General features: G+C 39.5%; 1 protein-coding gene across 6 annotated transcripts in view; it reads right to left on the bottom strand.

Annotated features, from left to right (window-relative positions):
• The window catches only part of PDE4D (phosphodiesterase 4D), a 1,564,543-nt gene that overhangs the window by 473,460 nt on the left and 1,068,451 nt on the right, over positions 1–22,632 (bottom strand). The window contains exon 1 of one of the 6 annotated variants that reach the window (XM_043488576.1): positions 2,496–2,978. The exons of the other annotated variants lie outside the window; for them this stretch is intronic. Within the exon in view, the coding sequence (XP_043344511.1) occupies positions 2,496–2,599 (104 nt within the window). The 5' untranslated portion in view covers positions 2,600–2,978. Of the gene's footprint in view, positions 1–2,495; positions 2,979–22,632 lie in introns of those variants that run through there. 6 annotated transcript variants of the gene reach the window in all.

Raw genomic sequence — 22,632 nt, 5'->3', positions numbered from 1 at the left:
AGACATAGATAATGGACATGTGGACACAGAGGGGTGGGGGGATGAGATGAATTGGGAAATTAGGATTGACATATATATACTACTATGTGTAAAATAGATAGCTAGCAGGAAGCAGCTCCATAGCACAGGAACCTAGCTCGATGCTCTATGAAGACCTAGATGGGTGGGATAGGAGTGGGGGTATGGGAGGGAGATCCAAGAGGGAGAGGATAGGATATATGTGTCCACATAACTGATCCACTTCATTGTGTAGCAGGATCTAACACAACATTGTAAAGCAGCTATACTCCAATAAAAACCAAAGATAAAATAGAGGCAAAAATAAATAAATAATGCTTGAATTAACTGGTATTTCTCTCTCATCATACAGATTATACATATTTATTATCAAAACCTTTAAGGATTTTTCTAGATGAATATATATGTATATATATTCATGATCATATGTTACTGAAGCATTTAAGTATATAGCTTCATACTTACAGAAATGAAAGTCAAATTTTTTTTTTCTATTTTCACTTCCATTTTAGAAACAAACTGACAAACACAGGCAAAAACTCCTCAGTGTTTCCCACATCCATTTCCATTTGGGATTTTCAGAAAATGCTTAAAAAGCTGCATTTAGGTGACTAATTTCTCAATCTGGGAAATGGAGACTGGCTCAGAACCATCAGCAGTCCATCTACTCAATAAGCAGATATAAAAAAATATTTCATGAACATTCCTTATAATCTTCTCCTTACTCCCACAGTAACCATTCCACCCCTCATTTTCCTACAGTGCTAATCCCTTTCCTTATATATAAAGAAAGTAAAAGTGTTTGTCGCTCAGTCATGTCCAACTCTTCGTGACCCCACGGACTGCAGCCCAGCAGGCTCCTCTGTCCATGGGATTCTCCAGGCAAGAACACTGGAGTGGGTTGCCACGCCCTCCTCCAGGGGATGTTCCCGGCCCAGGTATTGAACCCAGGTCTCCCACTTTGCAGGTAGATTCTTTACCATCTGAGCCGTCAGTCTAGTGGGTGTATATACACAGCCATGAATGAAAAGATAGCTCGTGGGAAGCTGCTGTGTAGGGCAGGGAACTCAGCTCTGTGCTCTGCGGTGACCTGGAGGGGTGGGCTGGGGGCGGGAGGGAAGTTCAAGAGGGAGGGGATATATGTATACTTATAGCTGATTTATACTGTTGTTCAGCAAAAACTAGCACAATATTGTAAAGCAATTATACTCCCAAAAAAATAGAACCAAGTTTAGATGCCACGGAACATTCTTACCGATGTAAGGTAGCGAGTCATTCTTTACCGTTGATATTATTTTTTATCTTTCGGTTTTTGTGTTTATAGGCCATTTGTCCTACATCAGGCAGGTGCATTTTCTTTCAGCATTAAGGAAGAGGAAAACCAAAGCTACTTACCTAAAAAACAAACACAAAAAGAAAAGGATTAAAGTGGGCAGGCTTGAATGCATGGCAAAGCAGTGAGGTGGGGATAAAAACACCTAAAGCATCTAAGAGTGCCGACCCATCCCGCAAATAAAGCACGTGAAGCGGCAAGGAATGCATGTATAAGCCGAACTCTGTTCTGAAAGTTAAAAGAGCAAAGGTGCTCCTTAGTTTTTTAAGTGAATAGGTGAAGCAGAATTTGGATATTATTTTTTCAGCTTTCAAAACAACTTCCATTATCATAGACTCCATCCTGCAAAGACTAATTTGTCATCTGTCTCTGTGCTTAAACAGATTTTCTTAAATGCCTATAACAATGCTTCCATCCTTCTAGGCCAGAAGACCTTGATTCTAGATCTTACATCTCCACTAATCAGAGCTACAAGGTCATGCCTCCCAACAGCATCAGGAGAGAGGACAGAAGCATGCCTGACACTGGTAGGTTATAAGAGAAACAAAGGCTTTGCTCACAGTTCTCTTCATGACAATAAGGTCATGAGCCTCCTTTACCATGAACCATTCTATTAATAATGTGAGCAGAAGTGTCCACTTCAGGAGAAGTGGGGCATGACTAACATAGATGACATCAAAGTTAACATACAGAATCAGATGTAGCCTACAGTAGAGAAAAGGAACGATTACACGCATTTAAGGAAAGTTACACAGCAATAATAAATGGCAAATGTCTGTGGTTTTCGTCAGGGTGTCAGTTGCATGTAGGTATCACACCCTGGACAGTATGCTGATCACAGGGACGATAAGGAATGTGTTTGGCATAGCTCTAGTGACTCACAGTTCTGGAATGTGTGGTAGAAAGCACAGGACCTACCCAAGTAAAGAAATCTGCTCACTCGTTCAGTTATCAAAAATCAAAGCAACAGTTCCTTCAGAAGAAACGATTTTCCTATTCTATCCTCAACAGGCAGGAGCCAAACGAGTGGAAGAGTCCCAGGAAAAAATAGAATTTTTGAGAGAGAAGTAGAAGAGCTCTGTTTACAAAGAAGAGACAAATGCCAAGGGCAGCAGGACCAGAACGCATCATTTTCTGAACCCACCTTGTCACAATCACCTGGGCCGCTTGGCAAAAATCATGACATTCCCAAGACCCATGGAGGCCTGTTGAATCAGTGTCTCTGGAGGCAAGACATGGGATTTTCATTTTAAATAAGTACCTCTGGTGAATTCTGTTATTATTTTCTATCTTTAGGAACCACACACTAGTAGGTATGGGTTCTCTCTTTTTTAGGTGCTGCTGGTCAGAGGTGACTGAGATACATCATTGTGTCTGAATTTAATAAAACATGATAATTCAAAAAACACCAGGAACAGAGATGGAGTGTATGTCTCTTCTTTTTCTTCAACAAATCACTGATTAAAAAAACAAAAAACTATCATAAGAAGTATTATTTTAATTGGCCTGAGCCACTGTTTTCTGGTCTTACAAGACACAGATTCTTGCTAATAAGATGCATTCTACACTCCCACTCATAGAGGGCACTATTTTCTTGCTAAATCATTCAGTTGCTGGCAGTTGGTAAAAATAACAAACAAAACAAACTAACTCCCCTCACCCCCCCACACCAAATTTCACCAGTGATTTGAATGAATGAATGGTTTTGACTATTACAGAGTATATAGCAAAATCTCTTTAGTGCAAACTCTCGTGAACTTGAGAGGAGGTAAATTTAGCATCATTGCTCTAGCATCTCTAGACCTAGGAGAACTTCATTTTCTTTATTTTGCCTTAGCTAGCCCTTGAGCTATTTTTTTTTTTTTCTGAATAATGTAAAATAAAACGCTTTCTTTTCTTCATAAAATGTTTTAATTACATTCCAGTATTTCTTTGCTTTAGATATTCAGAAATCTTGATTTCACTTCCAGGATATTGTGGTATATTTAAAAGGATGAGACAGTGCTTTACGAGAGTATATCAGATTTCATACTATATACAAAGAGATGCTTTGTCCAGACTAAGGTGCTCCACGGCTTAAGTGAAATATAACTTAAAAAAAAAAAACTAGTCATAATAATGGCCAACTGTGAACTGACCTCAATATTAATACTCATGCTCATCAGAGGTCAAATGGAAATTCCCTCATGCTTCATATTTTGCAGGGGAGCCTGTGCTGCCATTTAAAAAGATGTTCTATGTGCCTATGTTGGCATAAAACATTCATTTTGTGTTGCTTGAGCAATTGGAAGGACTGTGACGATTAAATCAAAGAAGCTAATAGGGTTGGCCAGAAGCTGGAAGACTTGGGGGTAAACTGGGAAAGGAGGTCAAAAGAATGATTTTTCAAACATGTCCTCTCACTTAGAACATAAAAATGGAGTCAAGATGAAATACTAACTGACCTGGGGTACAAAGCACCACAAAGCAGCACAAATAGCTTTAAAGCCTTCAGTAAATCCTAAAGCTCAGCAGAAGACTCATATCCCTCTATGCTCCTTCAAATTACTGTCTCCTTTCCCCTTTCCAACTGCAAAGTGAGGACAGCTACAAAATGCAGCCTCCAAAAGGCAGACGGTTTAAAAAGCCTGAAGAATACAAAATGACAAGCGGTTCAGCTTGAACTGTGGCCCTTCTCTAGTAGCACAGACAGTGTTATCTCTTTTTCTTTATTTTTAAAATGATATATGGCACACGATAGTCCCCTACCTATCAGCAAGTAGCCAAGCTGCCAGAGGGAGCTACTCTGTGGTCGAGATCATTTGCTTAGAAAACAGATTCTATTTTTGTATTAATGAAAAAAAAGTTAAAAAACTTCCTGTATTCCACATTAAAATGGTGGAATACATACACACACACACACACACACACATATATACACATACATATATATGTATATAAATAAACTACAGATATGACATAAATGCCTCTGCCAGAACCAGGTCAGGCAGCAAGGAGATGAGAAAAACACAGGGAAAGAAAAGAGAAAGGATTTTTTTTTTTTTTTCCGCAAAGAGGAACTGCATATTCTTTTAATTTTGCATACTCTGTTTGAAAGTACAGCACTTTATTAGGGCTCAAATTAAGCAGACTTTTTTGGCGGTTAGCCAGTTAAACTACAAAGAGTAGGTAAACACAAATCTAAGGTAAATACGCCAGTTTACTGAAGTGTCTACCGTCAATCTCATCATTTTTAATCATACAGAGAACACACGAGTGGAAGGCTAGTTTGCATAGCACCTTTCATAAGCAAAAGCTGATTTTGTACTGGGAACAGGAAGGGAGAGCCAAAACGTCAGGACAGAGGTGTGCCACAGTCGACCCAGCTCCTAAATCAAGATGTTTTTTTATCGTTTTCAGACACTGAATCATTTCCCCAAAGGCAACAACCCATTTCACTCGCTGACATTGCTCTTGAACAGCTTGCCTGACAAGCAGCTTTCTCATTAGCTTTCAAAGGCACCCTATCTACGTCGTTCATCTCTTGCAAATGCATGAACATAACCTCCCCATCACCTTGACTTTTAATTTCCCCTTCAAAATAGGACTTTTATAAATTGTTTTGACAGGTCACATAAATCTCTCAACACAATTCATAAAACTCGCCTTCCAGTATGCTTTAAAATTAAGATTGTAAACCAGTGTCATGCTATCACACCAATGTCTTACCTACAATGGGCTCTGGAAACTGCTGGCCAGCCATTCCAGGCCTAATTAAGGCACTAATATTTGACAAATAATTTAAATGTTGCTGGAGACGGAATACTACTTTTTAGCAGCTTAAAAAAAAAAAAAAACCTCTGACTAGAAATGCTTTGAACATACATGGAAAAATAAAGAGGAGAAGCAGATGGTAAGAGAATTGCTTTCTTACTTAACATTCAAGCCTCTCTCAGCCCCAACATACACACTAGACACTGTAAATAAGTCAACTCTAGCAACAAGAATGTAGATTTTCTTGTCAAACAAAGCTAGGTCTGTTTCTCCATACGGTACTTAGATTCTTAAAGATTCTTTTTAAAAAAGGCTAGATACATGATTTTTGATTTAACTATATCCAGTTTGAATCACTCCATTTTCTCAGGAAAAAAAAATAAGAAAAAAGAAATAAACCATGATCTAGAAGACAGTTTGTGTACAGAATAAACTATATTTCTTATAATGATTAAGGGCAAAGTTAGTTCAAAGTACAAAATTAGCCCAAAAGTGGTCTCAAGATACTCCAAATGGCAAAATTTTAGTTTTATTCAACACAAACAAAACTCTGTAAAGATTCTGACCATTCCTGGCATTGTTAACGACTGGATCCTGATCAAAGAAATCTGTGAAACAACAGGCAATTGACTTCACTTTGAAGTGCTCCTTATGCGTAACTGGATATAGTTTCTAATCTGAAATATAAATAGACCCCATGTTAAAACTTTCCCCTGATAACTGATTACTCGCCAATCATTTGGAGTTTATTGCTTTAGAACATTTGTCATTTCACTGTTCGTTCCTACAGTTTGAAAGTACTTCCTTATAATCAACCCATGCTTCCTGGTAGTATGAAACATGGTTCTTCGGCTTCATCATTTGTGGGGATGTGCACTTTGAATTCATATCTGTGTCGACTCTAGCTCTTGTTCTTCAGCTTAACTGAGGATATGCTCAAGAAAATCTTTTGTTTCCTTACATGAACTGGCTCAGGCGGTCAACTTAATCTCATAGTTATGTTAATACATCGCAAATATACAGCTCAGACCCTCAATTTCTAATTCAAGCTTTGTTCCTTGATTTCCAGTGACCAGAGGAGAGACATCATATAATTCATCATAATATTATTGCAAATAATATATGCAATTCACCCAGGAATTTTGGAATGAAGATTTATACACTAATTATATCTAATGGGTTTCCCTGGTGTCTCAGTCGATAAAGAATCTGCCTGCAACGTAAGAGACTGCTTGCAATACAGTAGATTGGGTTCGATCCCGGGCTGGGAAGACCCCCTGGGAAAGAAAATGGCAACCTACTCCAGCATTCTTGCCTGCGAAATCCCGTGGACAGCTACAGTCCGCGGGCAAGAGTCAGACGTGACCGACTAAACCACCATCACATGTTGCTGCTGTTGCTGCTAGTTGCTCAGTTGTGTCCGACTCTTTGTGACCCCGTGGACTAGAGCATGCCAGGCTTCCCTGTCCTTCACCATCTCTGGGAGCTGGCTCAAACTCACTTCCATTGAATTAGAGATGCCATCCAACCATCTCATCCTCTGTCGTCCCCTTCTCCTGCTTTCAATCTTTCCCAGCATCAGAGTCTTTTCTAACGTATCAGCTCTTCACATCAGGTGGCCAGAGGACTGGCGCTTCAGCATCAGTCCTTCCAATGAATATTCAGGGTTGACTTCCTTTAGTATTGACTGGTTTGATCTCCTTGCAGTCCAAGGGATTCTCAAGAGTCTTCTCCAACACTCCAAAAGCATCAGTTCTTTGGCACTCAGTCTTCTTTATTTATCATCATAATATTATTGCAAATAATAATAATACATGCAATTCACCCAGGAATTGTGGAGTGAAGATTTACACACTAAGAATTTTATCTAAAGCCTGTAATTAATTGTGATATTTAGAAGACTGTATTCAATGCCAGACCACTCTATATAATCCACAAATGACATCTTTCCTTCCCATGGAAAATGGTCAAGAAGACTTGGTCAGAATTCCTATTTACTTTGCAAGGACAAGAATTTTGTTCTTATTGCTGCTACCTTCTCAAAATAACCCTGTTTCAACAAAACAGCTCTATACTAGGGCTTTTCAATGTCCAGATTTCCAGATGTTATTATTCCTGACGATGGATCTGCATTTATCTCACATGTGTTTAAGAAATCTGTGAAGCTAGAGCTCATCCATCCTGTCATCATTACTCTTCATCACCCTCAAGCAAATGGCCAGGCTGAAAGGAAGGTGCCAACCAATAAGGATGCCCTAAAGTAAGCTGTTAGAGGCAAATGACCAAGGAGATTTGCCAAGTTTCTCATCACTCAACATGTCACTCTGAGTGGGACAGCAGTAGTCAGATCCGCTGAATAAAAAAATGGAGCAACACTGTAATTGTTCCTTTGACAGTTCACATATAGAGCTTAGCTTAGAATTTACAGATAAACCAGAATGTATTCTGGGTATCATATTCATTCTTAATTCTTTTCTGCCAAAAAAGCTGGCCTTGGCTAATAATTTTAAAGATAAGTAGAGGGGGTCAGTACAGTTCAGTTCAGTGGCTCAGTTGTGTCTGAATCTTTGCGACCCCATAGACTGCAGCACAGCAGGCCTCCCTGTTCATCACCAACTCCCAGAGCTTACTCAAACTCATGTCCATTGAGTCGGTGATGCCATCCAACAATCTCATCCTCTGTCGTCCCCTTCTCCTCCTGCCTTCAATCTTTCCCAGCATCACAATCTTTCCCAATGAGTCAGTTCTTTGCATTAGGTGGCCAAAGTATTGGAGTTTCAGCTTCAACATCAGTCCTTCCAATGAATATTCAGGACTGACCTCCTTTAGGATGGACTGGTTGGATCTCCTTGCAGTCCAAGGGACTCTCAAGAGTCTTCTCCAACACCATAGTTTAAAAGCATCAATTCTTCTGCACTCAGCTTTCTTTATAGTCCAACTCTCACATCCATACATGACTACTGGAAAAACCATAGCTTTGACTAGATGGACCTTTGTTGGCAAAGTAATGTCTCTGCTTTTTAATAAGCTGTCTAGGTTGGTCATAACTTTTCTTCCAAGAAGCAAGTGTCTTTTAATTTCATGGTTGCAGTCACCATTTGGAGTGATTTTGGAGCCCCCCAAAATAAAGTCTGTCACTCTTTCCACAAAGGGGGGCAGTTCCTATATAATTTAAATTGCAATGTGTATGTTATTATAAGGGGTAGACTACTGATACCTAGTGTAAAATAATACCAATAAGAGTGAATTAGTAGTATGTTCAATTTTTAAAACATTTTTAAATTGAAGTATAGTTAATTTCCCTGGTAGTTCAGGCAATAAAGAATCTGCTATGCAGAAGACCCAGATTTGGTCCCTGGGTTGGGAAGATTCCCTGGAGAAGGGGATGGCAACCCACTTCAGTATTCTTGCCTGAAGAATTCCAGGGACAGAGGAGCCTGAAGGGCTACAGTCCATGGGGTTGCAAAGAGTCAGACATGACTGAGCAACTAATACATACATATATAGTTAGTTTACACTGCTGTATTAGTTTCAAGTACACAGCAAAGTGATTCAGTTTGATATATATGTGTGCATATATATATATAAAACAACATATAACTGAAAAATATGTGATTATTTATACATTTAACTTAATATATGCATATATATACATGCATACATACATATATATATTCTTTTTCAGATTATTTTCCATTACAGAATATACCTCTCTGTGCTCTACAGTAGGTTCTTACTTATCTATCTTATATATAGCAGTGTATAATGTTAATCCCAAACTCTTAATTGTAATGTGTTCAATTTTTAAAAATTTCTTCTATTTTTTTTTTTGAGATTATATGCCATGGTGGTGGTTTGGTGGTTTAGTCGCTAAGTCGTGTCCGACTCTTGCAACCCCATGGACTGTAGTCTACCAAGCTCCTCCGTCCATGGGATTCTCCAGGGAAGAATACTGGAGTGGATTGCCATTTCCTTCTCCAGGGGATCTTCCTGACCCTTGAATCGAACCCCGGTCTCCTGCATTGCAGGAAGATTCTTTACCGACTGAGCTAGAAGGGAAGCGTACCTATTTATTTTAAGCTCAGGTACATTACATAATGGGCTTCCCTGGTGGTTCAGATTATAAAGAATCCGCCCGCAGTGTCAAAGGCCTGGGTTTGATCCCTGGGTTGGGAAGATCCTCTGGAGAAGGGAATGACTACCCACTCCAGTATTCTGGCCTGGAAAATAGTTGTTAGAGGTTTCTCTCATAGCTCAGTTGGTAAAGAATCTGCCTGCAACACAGGAGACCTGGGTTCAATTCCTGGGTCAGGAAGATACCCTGGAGGAGGGCATGGCAACCCACTCCAGTATTCTTGCCTTGAGAAGCCCATGGCCAGAGGAGCCTGGTAGGCTACAGTCCATGGGGTTGCAAGAGATGGACATGACTTAGCAACTAAACCACCACCACATTACATAATACAGTTAACCTAGAATAATTTTTTTCCACCAAAAACATGACTTAATCCATTTTCCATGGTTGTGTGTGCGTGAGTGCTTGGTCGCTTCAGTTGTGTCTGACACTTCGCAATGCTATGGACTGGAACCTGTCAGGCTCCTCAATTCATGGAATTCTCCAGGCAAGAAAACTGAAGTGGTTACCATGCCCTCCTTCAGGGGATCTCCCCCACCCAGGGACTGAAACTGCATCTTCTGCATTGCAGGCAGATTCTTTACCACTGAGGTTTTTTTCATACTTAACTGCAACCAAATGTCCAAAAAGTTAGAGAAACTGGAAGGGGGTCCAGAAAATGGTGAAATCATGATTAATATATCTACCAAATATTGCTAGTTTTTCTCCTTCTGGGTATACAGTAGCATTGCCCTAAGCCTTCTTTGATGTCAGTCATAGCCATGTGATATACTCTGAGCAGTAGACTGGAGCAAAATTAATACAGGTCACTTCTGGGTGAAAGCATTTAAGATCCTGTGTGTGAAGTACAACACTCTTTTTTCTCCCCCTGTAGGATAACTGGAAGCCTGTATTGAAATTGAACATCCGCCATCCTGGGTCCCAGCTGGGCTACAATGGGCCTTGCCCATCTATCTTGGGTAATGTATGAAGGATAAGAAATAAACTATTGTTGTATCAAGCTATTGAGATTTTGGATTAATGCAGAATAATCTAACCTACCCAGACTTGTACAATGAGTCAGCAAAATAGCAAAATATTAATAACTGAAGCCATAAGAGTTTTATGAAAAAAAAAGTTAATGATGCCCAATAGTGAAGTTTAAAAGCAAAAAGCAATCAAAGACTGATGTAAATACTATCTTCCATATAGAAACAGGACAGTGTCTTTTTCTTCCCCCTAGAAAGGTATTAACAATTTTTTCAAAGAAATAAATACTACTCTTTAATTTAAAAAAAATCTAATTTGAGGCAAGATGATTTGGGTATGGAAATAAGAGGGAAAAAGAAAGTCAACCTTCAGGTCATCAGGAAGGAGTAAAATGATGAAGACTGTGTGGTCTCCTTACCTAGAGAACTATAATTAGGGACATCTCTTCATCACTCTCAGGATGTTTTCACTGGTGAACTGTAAGTTTTAGAATTTAGAAGAACTTTAGAATGAGGCTAGGGGATCCCCCAAAGGGTTCATGAATTAGCTTAAGGGGTCTGTGAACTGACTAAGCAACTAGCTAAACTATGTAACTGCATACTTTCAGAGAAGAAGCCCTATAGCTTTAATCAGGTTCTCAAACAGGTCTCATATCCAAAATTAGGCTAAGAACCATGGCTAGACATTGGCTCTACTTAAAGGAGGAAATTATAAACCATAATCTTAATTTGTTTCTACACCTCTCTTGGGAATGGCAAATCTGTAGCCTTACTTTCACCCTCCGATCAATGTGGTCATGGCAAGAATTTTTGCTTCTGCCACTTTAAACTGCAAACTAGCTTTGCAGAGCAGGAACTCTAACTTGAATTCTAACCAACAGGTTGATTTCAAAGGGTTTGCAGAAAAGATCTTAGAGGGGACAAGGATGAGTGGTCTTCTATTCAATCCCTTAAGGTCTACTTGTGTCTCCCTCCAAAAAGATGAACAATGAAATTTAGGCTTAGCCTCCTACACAGTGTGTGTTTTTTGTTTTTTGTTTTTTTTTTTTCTTTTTGGATACAGTGATTTTTTGGACCACCAAAATTGATTTCCAGACTCAATTGCTGTGGGGCTGGGCTTGCTGATTGCTATATGCCTCAGTGTCTCCAAGCTTCTCAGGTGTTCCCGTTGGTCACTCAAGTCCAAAAGGAAGTCATGGAGTAGGTTGGTCCTCTAAAGGCACTCTTCTTCCAACACTTCTGGGTGTTTCCATTTTATCAATGCTGCTGTTATTATTTAATCGCTAAATCATGTCTGACCCTTTTGTGATCTCATGGACTGTAGCCTACCAGGCTCCTCTGTCCATGGGAAATCTTGCCTGGGTTTCCCAGGCAAGAATACTGAAGTGGGTTGCCATTTCCTCCTCCAGGGGACCTTCCTGACCCAGGGATCAAACCTGCATATCCTGCATTGGCAGGCAGATTCTTTACCACTTAAAGTTAACACAATACACGAGGTACAAAGAACCAAAACTAGATGTTTTCAAATGTTTTGCCAAGCATATCATAAAAGACACAAGGTAAGGCTCTTAGAGCATGGTTACATATGTCACAGGGTAGAGAATACATGAGAAGCAGGAGTTTCTTTCCAGCAACTCATCCTTCCTTTCTCCCCTCCATTATATAAGAGAAAACGGTGAAATTAAATTTTAGCTGTGCTTCTGACTATGACAAAATAGCTTACAAAAAATTAACACTCTAACCAAGAACACATAAAGGTTAAAAAAAAAATACACAGACAAAACATATTAAACATATAATCTAAACATTGCTAGGGGAAGGGGGTGATTGGAACATGGTACCAGAGGCTTCTGGGAAACTTGATAATGTTTTATCTTCTGATTTTGATGATGGTAACACAGATATGTCCATTTCCTACATTCATTAAGGCATACACTTTTAATTGGATACTTACATATATGTAAGTTTCATTTCAATAACATATGTTTTAATAAAAAATGTTAACTAATTTTAATAGGCCTGGTGAATGCCTGGAAATACATCATTTTCAAAACCCAAGCATATGTACATTTTTCTCTGAGAACTTTAAATTCTAGCCACTTTGAATGCATTCAAACTTACCTCTATTGAAATTATTCTTTCTGACACTTTTATATAAGTTCTAGTCTCAGATGGGATTGTCTGGCTGACAAGTTCATGGGCAACACAACCTTGTATAAAACATCACCCATGTAGCATCGCATCTGCTCTGAATATAGTTTTGGGTTACAAAGTTTGGAAAACCACATCGCATGTGGTCAAATCTTTCTCCACAACTTAACGTCAATACAGCATCAATTTCATCAGAGAAGAAACAAAAAGATTTTATACAGAATCTATCTATGCAGCTGATAATTACAAAATAAATATCTTGTACTATGTTTGAAATTGACAAAGCTTTTAAATAGTTCACGTAAGCTACACTTCCTAATAGTATTACAACATGTAACAATAGATCATTTTAGGAGGTAATTAAGTTTAAATTTCATAATAAGTTTTAACAATCTACCGACAAATATTCAGAGGTACTAACAGCACATAAAAAAGAACAGTAGGACCAACTGTCTATAAATACAAGCGAGGGAACACAAAAATCACACCATCATCTAATTTAAGAATTTGAATTTCTATTCACAATTGACAGGGAATATTTTAAGGCAGCTGTTAAAACCATCTACAGAAAGGTAAAATGAGAATACTGATTCTGTTTTAGAAAAAAAACAACTTGATAATGATATTAAGATAAACAGTTCTACAACTTGCTTATTCCACTGACTGAGCAGCAGTGGCTACTAAATATATTTTATTCTCATAATTATATGAATAGAGTTCATATTATTCAGTATGTTTTATTTTTAAAAGTAAAAGAAAGATAGACTATTTATTTTATAAAGATATTAAGGAAGAAATATATATACTTAATTGATTAGAAAATCAGCAATAGCTAAAACTGTATATAATTTAATGAGAGGAAAACAGATTTGGTTAGGTTCAAGTAACAAAGTCTTAGAAAATTTAAAAATACCAGATTTAGCTGAAAACATTTAGAAGTTGTCTTACAGGAATATCATTTCTTATTCTTTTTTAGGCATTAGTAAATTATTAATTAGAAATTATGACAATGATAGATTAAAAGCATTTAAACTAAATTTAGCAGTAAGACTGTAGAAGAAATATTGAAATTACCTAAAAGAACAACTTTTTTTAAGAACTTAAGTTCTGTTTAAATGTGAAAAATGGATATTCTAACCACAAATACTTTTATCGTTTTTTAAAACTGGGTACAAAAAATTCTCTCTTTTTCAATACTTCTAAAACTCTAAGTTTACTGAACGTTCGAGACACTGTAGAAAACAATTAAACCATTATATACCACCAGAGATTAAAACCTACAGAGTGTGTGTGTATTTATAAAAATTTAAATTGAAATTCACAACAAAATCACAGAATTCATTTTTGATTTTGAAAGATAATAAAAATAAAAAGAAAGATAAAAATGAAATATCTGAGGATCATTTAAGGGTATTATTTGAATAAATATATTCAAAAATATCCATTGGATTTAATTAATTAGTTTCTCCTACACCATACTCAATTAGCAAAGTGGTACTTAACATATAATCTGATCCTGTCAATGAATTCTTTATAAGATCTTTAATAAACAAATTATAGCTATAATACTTTAGTAGTAAGCACCTTAAAACGTAAGGTTTAATGATGTGTGTAATTGCTTACTCAGGGCTTCCTTGGTGACTCAGACAGTAAAAAATCTCCTGCAATGTAGGAGACCTGGGTTCAGTCCCTGGGTAGGGAAGATCCCCTGGAGAAGGGAATGGCTACTGACTCCATTGAATGGAGTGTCCATGAATTCAATGGACAGAGCAGCCTGGTGGGCTACAGTCCATGGGGTTGCAAAGAATTGGACATGACTGTGCAACTAACACTTTTCACACTATAACTGCTTATTCAATCTAACCTCATTAATGTTGTAACATCTACTGCTCTTGGATGATGCACATGAAGCATCTCATAAAATATCACATAAAAATAATTGTTAAAATGACAGAAGTACTCAATGCACAAGACATAAATATGGACTGACAGTTTTCTGCAATGATTTGAAACTTAGCAGCATGTAAGAATCACCTTGAGAACTTCCTAAAAATACTGATGGTTAGGCCCTGTGCTCAGAGATTCTGATTCAATTGGCCTGTACATCAACATGTTTTTAATATGCCCCTGGTGATTTTAAAGCACTGCAAGAGCTGGAAGACCCACACCAAAATAACCTTAGGCAAACACTAGAACTTACACAGGTCTGGGGAAATAGACTCTTGGAGGGCACAAACAGAACGTCGCGTGCACCAGGACCCAGGAGAAAGGAGCAGTGACCCCACAAGAGACTGACCCAGACTTGCCCATTAGTGTCCAGGAGTCTCTGGTGGAGGCGTGGGTCGGTGGTGGCCTGCTCCAGGGTTGGGGGCACTGAGTGTAGCAGGACATGCATGGGACCTTTTGAAGGAGGTCACCATTATCTTCATTACCTCCACCTAGTTTGGCCCCAGGTAAATAACAGGGAGGGAAGACAGACCCACCCATCAAGAGGAAATTGGATTAAAGATTTACTGAGCACAGCCCTGCCCATCAGAACAAGACCCAGTTTCCCCCTCAGTCAGTCTCTCCCATCAGGAAGCTTCCATAAGCCTTTTATCCTTCTCCATCAGAGGACAGACAGACTGAAAACCACAATCATGGAAAACTAACCAATTTGATCACATGGACCACAGCCTTGTCTAACTCAACGAAACTATGAGCCATGCCGTGTAGGGCCACCCAAGATGGACGGGTCATGGTAGAGAGTTCTGACAAAACATGGTCCACTGGAGAAGGGAATGGCAAACCACTTCAGTATTCTTGCCTTGAGAACCCCATGAACAGTATGAAAAGGCAAAAAGATATGACGCTGAAAGATGAACTCCCCAGGTCGGTAGGTGCCCAATATGCTATTTAAGAAGAGCAGAGAAATAACTCCAGAAAGAATGAAGAGACAGAGCCAAAGCAGAAACCACACCCAGCTGTGGATGTGACTGGTGATGGAAGCCAGGTCTGATGCTGAAGAGATCAATATTGCATAGAAACCTAGAATGTTAGATCCATGAATCAAGGCAAATTGGAAGTGGTCAAACAGGACATGGCAAGACTGAACATGACATTTTAGGAATCAGCGAACTAAAATGGACTTGAATGGGTAAATTTAGCTCAGATGACTATTACATCTACTACTGTGGGTAAGAATCCCTTAGAAGAAATGGAGTAGCCCTCATAGTCAACAAGAGAGTCAGAAATGCAGTAGTTGGATGCAATCTCAAAAACGACAGAATGATCTCTGTTCATTTCCGAGGCAAACCATTCAATATCATAGTAATCCAATTCTATGCCCCAACCAGTAATGCTGAGGAAGTTGAAGTTGAACGGTTCTATGAAGACCTACAAGACCTGCTAGAACTAACACCCAAAAAAGATGTCCTTTTCATTATAGGGAACTGGAATGCAAAAGTAGGAAATCAAGAAATACCTGGAGTAACAGGCAAATTTGGCCTTGGAGTACAGAATGCAGTGGGGCAAAGGTTAATAGAGCTTTGCCAAAAGAACACACTGGTCATAGCAAACACCCTCTTCCATCAACACAAGAGAAGACTCTACACGTGGACATCCCCAGATGGTCAATACAAAAATCAGATTGATTATATTCTTTGCAGCCAAAGATGGAGAAGCTCTATACAGTCAGCAAAAACAAGAGTGGGAGCTGTTTGTGGCTCAGCTCGTGAACTCCTTATTTGCAAATTCAGATTTATATTGAAGAAAGTAGGGAAAACCACTAGACCATTCAGGTGTGACTTAAATAAAATCCCTTACAATTACACAGTGGCATGACAAATAGATTCAAGGGGTTAGATCTGATAGACAAAGTGCCTGAAGAACCATGGATGGAGGTTCATGACACTGTACAGGAGATGGGGATCAAGACCATCCCCAAGAAAAAGAAAGCAAAATGGCTGTCTGAGGAGGCCTTAAAAATAGATGTGAAAAGAAGAGAAGCAAAAGGCAAAGGAGAAAAGGAAAGATAAACCCATTTGAATGCAGAGTTCCAAAGAATAGCAAGGGGAGATAAGAAAACCTTCCTTGGGTGATCAATGCAAAGAAATAAAGGACAACAATAGAATGGGAAAGACTGGACATCTCTTCAAGAAAATTGGAGATACCAAGGGAATATTTCACGCAAAGATGAGCACAATAAAGGACAGAAAAGGCATGGACCTAACAGAAGCAGAAGATATTAAGAAGAGATGGCAAGAATACACAGAAGAACTATACAAAAAAGATCTTCAAAACACAGATAATCACAATGGTGTGATCACTCACCTAGAGCCAGACATTCTGGAATGAGAAGTCAAATGGGCCTTAGGAAGCATCACTACAAACAAAGCTAGTGGAGGTGATGTAATTCCACTTGAGCTATTTCAAATCCTAAAAGATGATGCTGTGAAAGCACTGAACTCAATATGCCAGCAAATTTGGAAAACTCAGCAGTGGCCACAGGACGGGAAAAGGTCAGTTTTCATTCCAATCCCAAAGAAAGGCAATGCCAAAGAATGCTCAAACTACGGCATGATTGCACTCATTTCACACGCTAGCAAACTAACATTCAAAATTCTCCAAGCCAGCTTCAACAGTAAGTGAACAGTGAACTTCCAGATGCTCAAGCTGGATTTAGAAAAGGCAGAGGAACCAGAAATCAAATTGCCAACACCTGTTGGATTATTGAAAAAGCATGAGAGTTCCAGAAAAATATCTGCTTCTGGTTTATTGACTATGCCAAAGCCTTTGATTGTATGGATCACAACAGACTGTGGGAAATTCCTAAAGAGATGGGAATACCAGACCGCCTGACCTTCCTCTTAAATCTGTATGCAGGTCAAGAAGCAACAGTTAGAACTGGACATGGAACAGCAGACTGATTCCAAATAGGAAAAGGAGTACTTCAAGGTTGTATATTCTCACCCTGCTTATTTAACTTATATACAGAGTACATCATACAAAATGCTGGGCTGGATGAAGCACAAGCTGGAATCAAGATTGCCGGGAGAAATAACAATAACCTCAGATACGCAGATGACACCACCCTTATGGCAGAAAACAAAGAAGAACTAAAGAATCTCTTGATGAAAGTGAAAGAGGAGAGTGAAAAAGTTGGCTTAAAACTCAACATTCAGAAAACTAAGATCATGGCATCCAGTCCCATCACTTCATGGAATGAAGGGGAAACAATGGAAACAGTGAGAGACTTTATTTTTGGGGGCTCCAAAATCACTCCAGATGGTGACTACAACCATGAAATTAAAAGACACATGCTCTTTGGAAGAGAAGTTATGACCAACCTAGACAGCATATTAAAAAGCAGAGACATTACTTTGCCAACTAAGGTTCATCTAGTCAAAGCTATGGTTTTTCCAGTAGTCATGTATGGATGTGAGAGCTGGACTATAAAGAAAGCTGAGCACTGCAGAATTGATGCTTTTGAACTATGTGTTGGAGAAGACTCTTGAGAGTCCCTTGGACTGCAAGGAGATCCAACCAGTCCATCCTAAAGGAGGTCAGTCCTGAATATTCATTGGAAGGACTGATGTTGAAGCTGAAACTCTAATACTTTGGCTACCTGATGGGAAGAACTGACTCATTAGAAAAGAGCCTGATGCTGGGAAAGATGGAAGGCAGGAGGAGAAGGGGAAAACAGAATGAGATGGTTGGATGGCACCACCAACTTGATGGACATGAGTTTGAGCAAGCTTTGGGAGTCGGTGATAGACAGGAAGTCTGGCATGCTGCAGTCCATGGGGTCGCAAAGAGTTGGACACGAATGAGCGACTGAACTGAACTGGATCTGAAGCAGTTTTTGTTCATGCATCCACTAAATGAGTACCTACCATGTGCCAGACAGGCCATAAGAATCAACATGGCAGAGTGGCCCCTGCCGTTATGGAGTCCAGTTTCTTATAAGCAAATTGTCCTGACTATAATAATCTGTCATTCTCTTTCCTTGAAATGGATTTAAAGCCAAGGCCTATAGGCTTTAGTGTCTACACAGCAACCAGGCAGCCCTCTGCACATGATGTGCCTGAACTCAACAACTTCTTGTGTACCAAGGCGTTCATGGCTCTTCTTCTCATTTCACCCTAGGACCTAGGAAGGCTAAAGGTAATACAATAAATGGCAAATAATCCCACACTCTGAAATAGCTAGCCCATCTCGTGGGACTTATAAAGATGCAGCTTTTCTGACCCAGCTGATGTCCGACATCTAGCTTTTAAAAGAGACCAGGGGGAGTGAAAAGGGAAAGACAGAATGTTCAAGAGAGGATTTATGTTGGGAGAATTGCAGACACTCTGAATTTCCCCTCTTCATTGGGTTTTAAGGGCAGTGGAGAGAAAAACAAATGCATTCTACCTGTGCTCCATGAATCCTACATATTCAACATGGCAGTTACACTTTCTGATAAATGGAGAAGTAAGATAAAATAGCTGAAGAAGGGCATGGCAACCCCCTCCAGTATTCTTCCTGGAGAATCCCATGGACAGAGAAGTCTGGTGGACTATGGTCCCTAGGGTCGCAAAGAGTCAGACACGACTGAAGTGACTTAGGATGCATGCACAATATAGGAAAAAAAAAATAACCAAAAACAAAACACATAAATACACAAATGTGATTCAGGAAGTCTAGTCTGGGACTGGCACCAACTGGCTGTGTGTTTGAGTACATCTTACCCTCTGGAGGACACACCTGGCTCATTTCTAAAATGGGAATTGAATTAGGCCTGTGAATCCTCCATTTGGAAATCTCCAAAAACTCCTGGCTCCTCTCTTCTGCTCTGGAGGTACCTCTCAGTAGTGATGGGGAAAGGCTCCCCCAAGGACATGGTTTGAAAACTCCTCAACCAGAATGCTTCCATGGTCCCTCCCAACATTAAGATTTTATGATTTGACTTTTGGGGGAAGCAAAAAAGCCTTTTGGTGTTCCCATCACTGTCAACTGTTAATCATGTTGAAACCAGTCCTCAGCTTACAGGCACGATTTTCTCTTTATATTCATTGTGCATATAAAACATACTTCTTCAGGAAAAATGAAAGACACACCCCCCCCCCCCAAAAAAAAGTTTTCAACTCTCACATTTTAAGCTCATGCGTTAGACTCAAAAGACTAAACCTCTAGTCTCCAACTTTCCGTTAATACTCATACTCTGTCCAGGCTGTCAGCTAACACATAACAGACATTCATTCCTTTGTGGATGGACTATTAGAAACATCTTGTATTCTACAAATTACAGTGTAACCTGTTTTTTCATTAAAGGTTTTTTTTTTTATTTTTTGATGTGGACCATTTTTTAAAGTCTTTATTGAATTTGTGACAATATTTCTTCTGTTTTATGTTCTTTTTTTTTTTTGGTCTTGAGACATGTGGAATTGGATTTGGATTAGTGGTTCCCCAACCAGGGATTGAACTTGCATTGGAAGGCCAAGTCTAAACCACTGGACTGCCAGGGAAATCCCCATGTATTACTCTTCAAATTTGTGATTTTTAATCATATATTTAAAAAATAATTTTGGAAAATTACTTTAGTTAATCGAGTGATGATGTGCGTATTGAAAGATGCTGGTTCAACCACTGTCTTTTGGCCTCTTCTTTCTAGGGAGTAAGTGTCAAGGGCAGAAACAGGGGCCTGTTATTTCAGCATTGTTCTTTAAAATACTGTCTTTCAAGTCTCCTAGAACAGCTTGCCACAAATGCCATCAACTGGGACATTGGGTGGCACTCTGCCCTCAGGACCCAAGAGCCTCAAGGTCAAGCGCCAAGCCTTCCCTCACGATGGTTCAAGAGGACTGAAGCGCCCGCTCCAGCCAGCCCACCTGTCACAGATAACCATCACGGGGCTGGAGCCAAGGGTGCAACTGGATGTGGCAGCAGTCAAGGTGCCAGGACATGACTCCTGGATTCACTACTCACGAGTCAAGCCATGGAAGAAAACAGAAGAGGACACTCAATACACCTGTGAGCCCCTGGGAGATCTCAGATACCTATTCAGAACTACAAATGAGTGCCATTCTAATGAACAACCCCAAAATCTGGTCTCTGGTGATAAGATTTCTCAAGATAGCTCTAAAGAGCCAACACAGCTTGGCAGAGATTGTACTCCAAAACAGACAGGAGATAGACCTTCTGATCCCTGAACAAGGAGGGACTTGAGCCATCCTGGCAATGTGAATTTGAAATTGGCTAATGCCCCTACTAGTCCTTGTTATGCCATACTGACGCTGCTAATGATTGTTCCATGTACTGTCGATTGTCTAAACTGTCTTGTCCCTGCCCAGGTCAAGCTGCAACATGCAGCGCAGTTCAACAAAGATATAAAACTACAGCCAACCACGGAAAACATCAGTCACCCTTAGATGGACACCGCTATAAGGACTCTGAGGCCTGAGACTAGCAAGAGGGGGAGGTCCAATGCCCCTCGCCGTCCCAGTTCAGCAGGAAGTAGCCAGAGAGACCTCGACGCCCCTGCTCCCAAAGAATTGGGCCTCCCATCTCTTGACGAGGGAATGTTAGGTAGTTAGAATAGGGAAAAGGAGTCCAAAATGGCGGTGGCTAAAAGACCTGGAAGGGAAAGCCCGGGAAAATAGAACAAAGGAAGGTCCGAGGACCTGAGTGAGAACCTCAGGTAAAACAAACAAAGCTCCTGCCTAAGCCCAATTTGCATAGGACAGGCCCAGGGGGAACAAAAAAACATATAAAAAGAGGAGCCAAAGCCCTCTCCCTCTCTCCCTCTCTCCCTCTCTCTCCCTCCCTCTCTCTCTCTCTCTCTTCCTCTCTCCCTCTCCCACACGATGGGGCGCTCTTCTCTTCCCATCTTTGGATCGAAGTGCCCTCACACCTCGAAGATGGATTTTCCTGCTATCATCTAAATAAATAGAGCTGTAACACTGAAAAATAAAAATAAAATAAAATAAGATAAAATACTGTCTTTAAAATGACCTCTGTTACAGTGATAAGCTCTACAGGAAACCACTTTGCAATGCCATCTCAAATATATTGAGATAAAATCATTCCTGTAGTAATAAGAGATTATGCTCTTGGAAATTCAAGATTTTTCACAAAAAGTACAAAATAAGACAAAGAAAGGAAAGAAAAAACAAAAAAAAAAACCAAGTGATTTTCTCTTGCTTTTTTTTAAAAACAGACCCATAGAAGTTACTGCAATGCCCTAGGTAATAAAGATTGGTTTTAGAAATGTACATAAACCATCATAATGTGGCAAATTTTTTGACTCTTGTTCAATGGTCATCAGCAAAGACTTTCTAATTACAATCACCTTATTATGTCTCTTGCTAGTAAAACCCCACACTTTCTTATATCCCAAATGAACTCAATCATCATTTTACACAGGAATATATATACTTGGAAATATCTTTTAAATTTTTTAAAAGAAAATATGTGAGCATCTCACATGTATAAACTTGAGTTCATTCCCTTGTTGAGATTATTTTCCTATTTCTAAGGGTTTGCCTAGAGTAGGCAAACCAGTACTCTATAAAATTTTATTTTTTCCCCATTTTCTGAGATAAGATACCAGCAGATTTCTTCCAGGGTTGCTGACAGGGTTAGCATCTTGCCCCCTTTGTTTTGAAAAGCTCATTTCAACTAGGGTCTAGAGAAGGCTGAGAAGGGCATTTTGGATGATACTGGAATGAATTCACATAAAGCTTCCTGCAAGTACCGACTGTTAAGGTTGGTTGCCTGGCAACAGTGGCCTCCACCCACACTGGGTTCCAGATGCAACTTGCTTTTTAGTAACACACCTGCACCTCCTTTTACTTCTAAGACTGGATCTTTGCTAGAAAGGACCATGCCCTTTTCTTCCTTACTAAGGCTAATGTTAATGATCATTAACTAAATGGGCAAACATCAGCCCACTGTTTATCAGCAGTATAAACTCTGAAAATGAACCATCATAGCAAAGAGTAATATAGTTTCTGATTGAGGGACAACATAAAAGCATTTCAACAGAAAGGACACAATGTATTAGGAGTTGCAAACAGGCACATCTGGTTTTCACTTGTGTATCTTCCTCTTGTGGGATAACCCTGACTCACTGCTACACTATCTGCCCCGGTTCTGCACTTCTTCCCAACACCATTAACTGCAGAGAATCCCAATAAAGTAAGACATCTCTGGGGAATTTCACTGGGGAAGGCAACATAAGCTGCGGTTCTCTTGGGGCTTCACATCTGTAAGCTCCATGGTAAGTGGATTTATATTAATACCAGTAATAACTGGCA

Source organism: Cervus canadensis, chromosome 16 (assembly GCF_019320065.1).
Source record: "Cervus canadensis isolate Bull #8, Minnesota chromosome 16, ASM1932006v1, whole genome shotgun sequence".
NCBI classification, from domain to species: Eukaryota; Metazoa; Chordata; class Mammalia; order Artiodactyla; family Cervidae; genus Cervus; species Cervus canadensis.
Note: the sequence above shows the minus strand (reverse complement) of the source record. Positions and strands in the feature narration are given on the sequence as shown.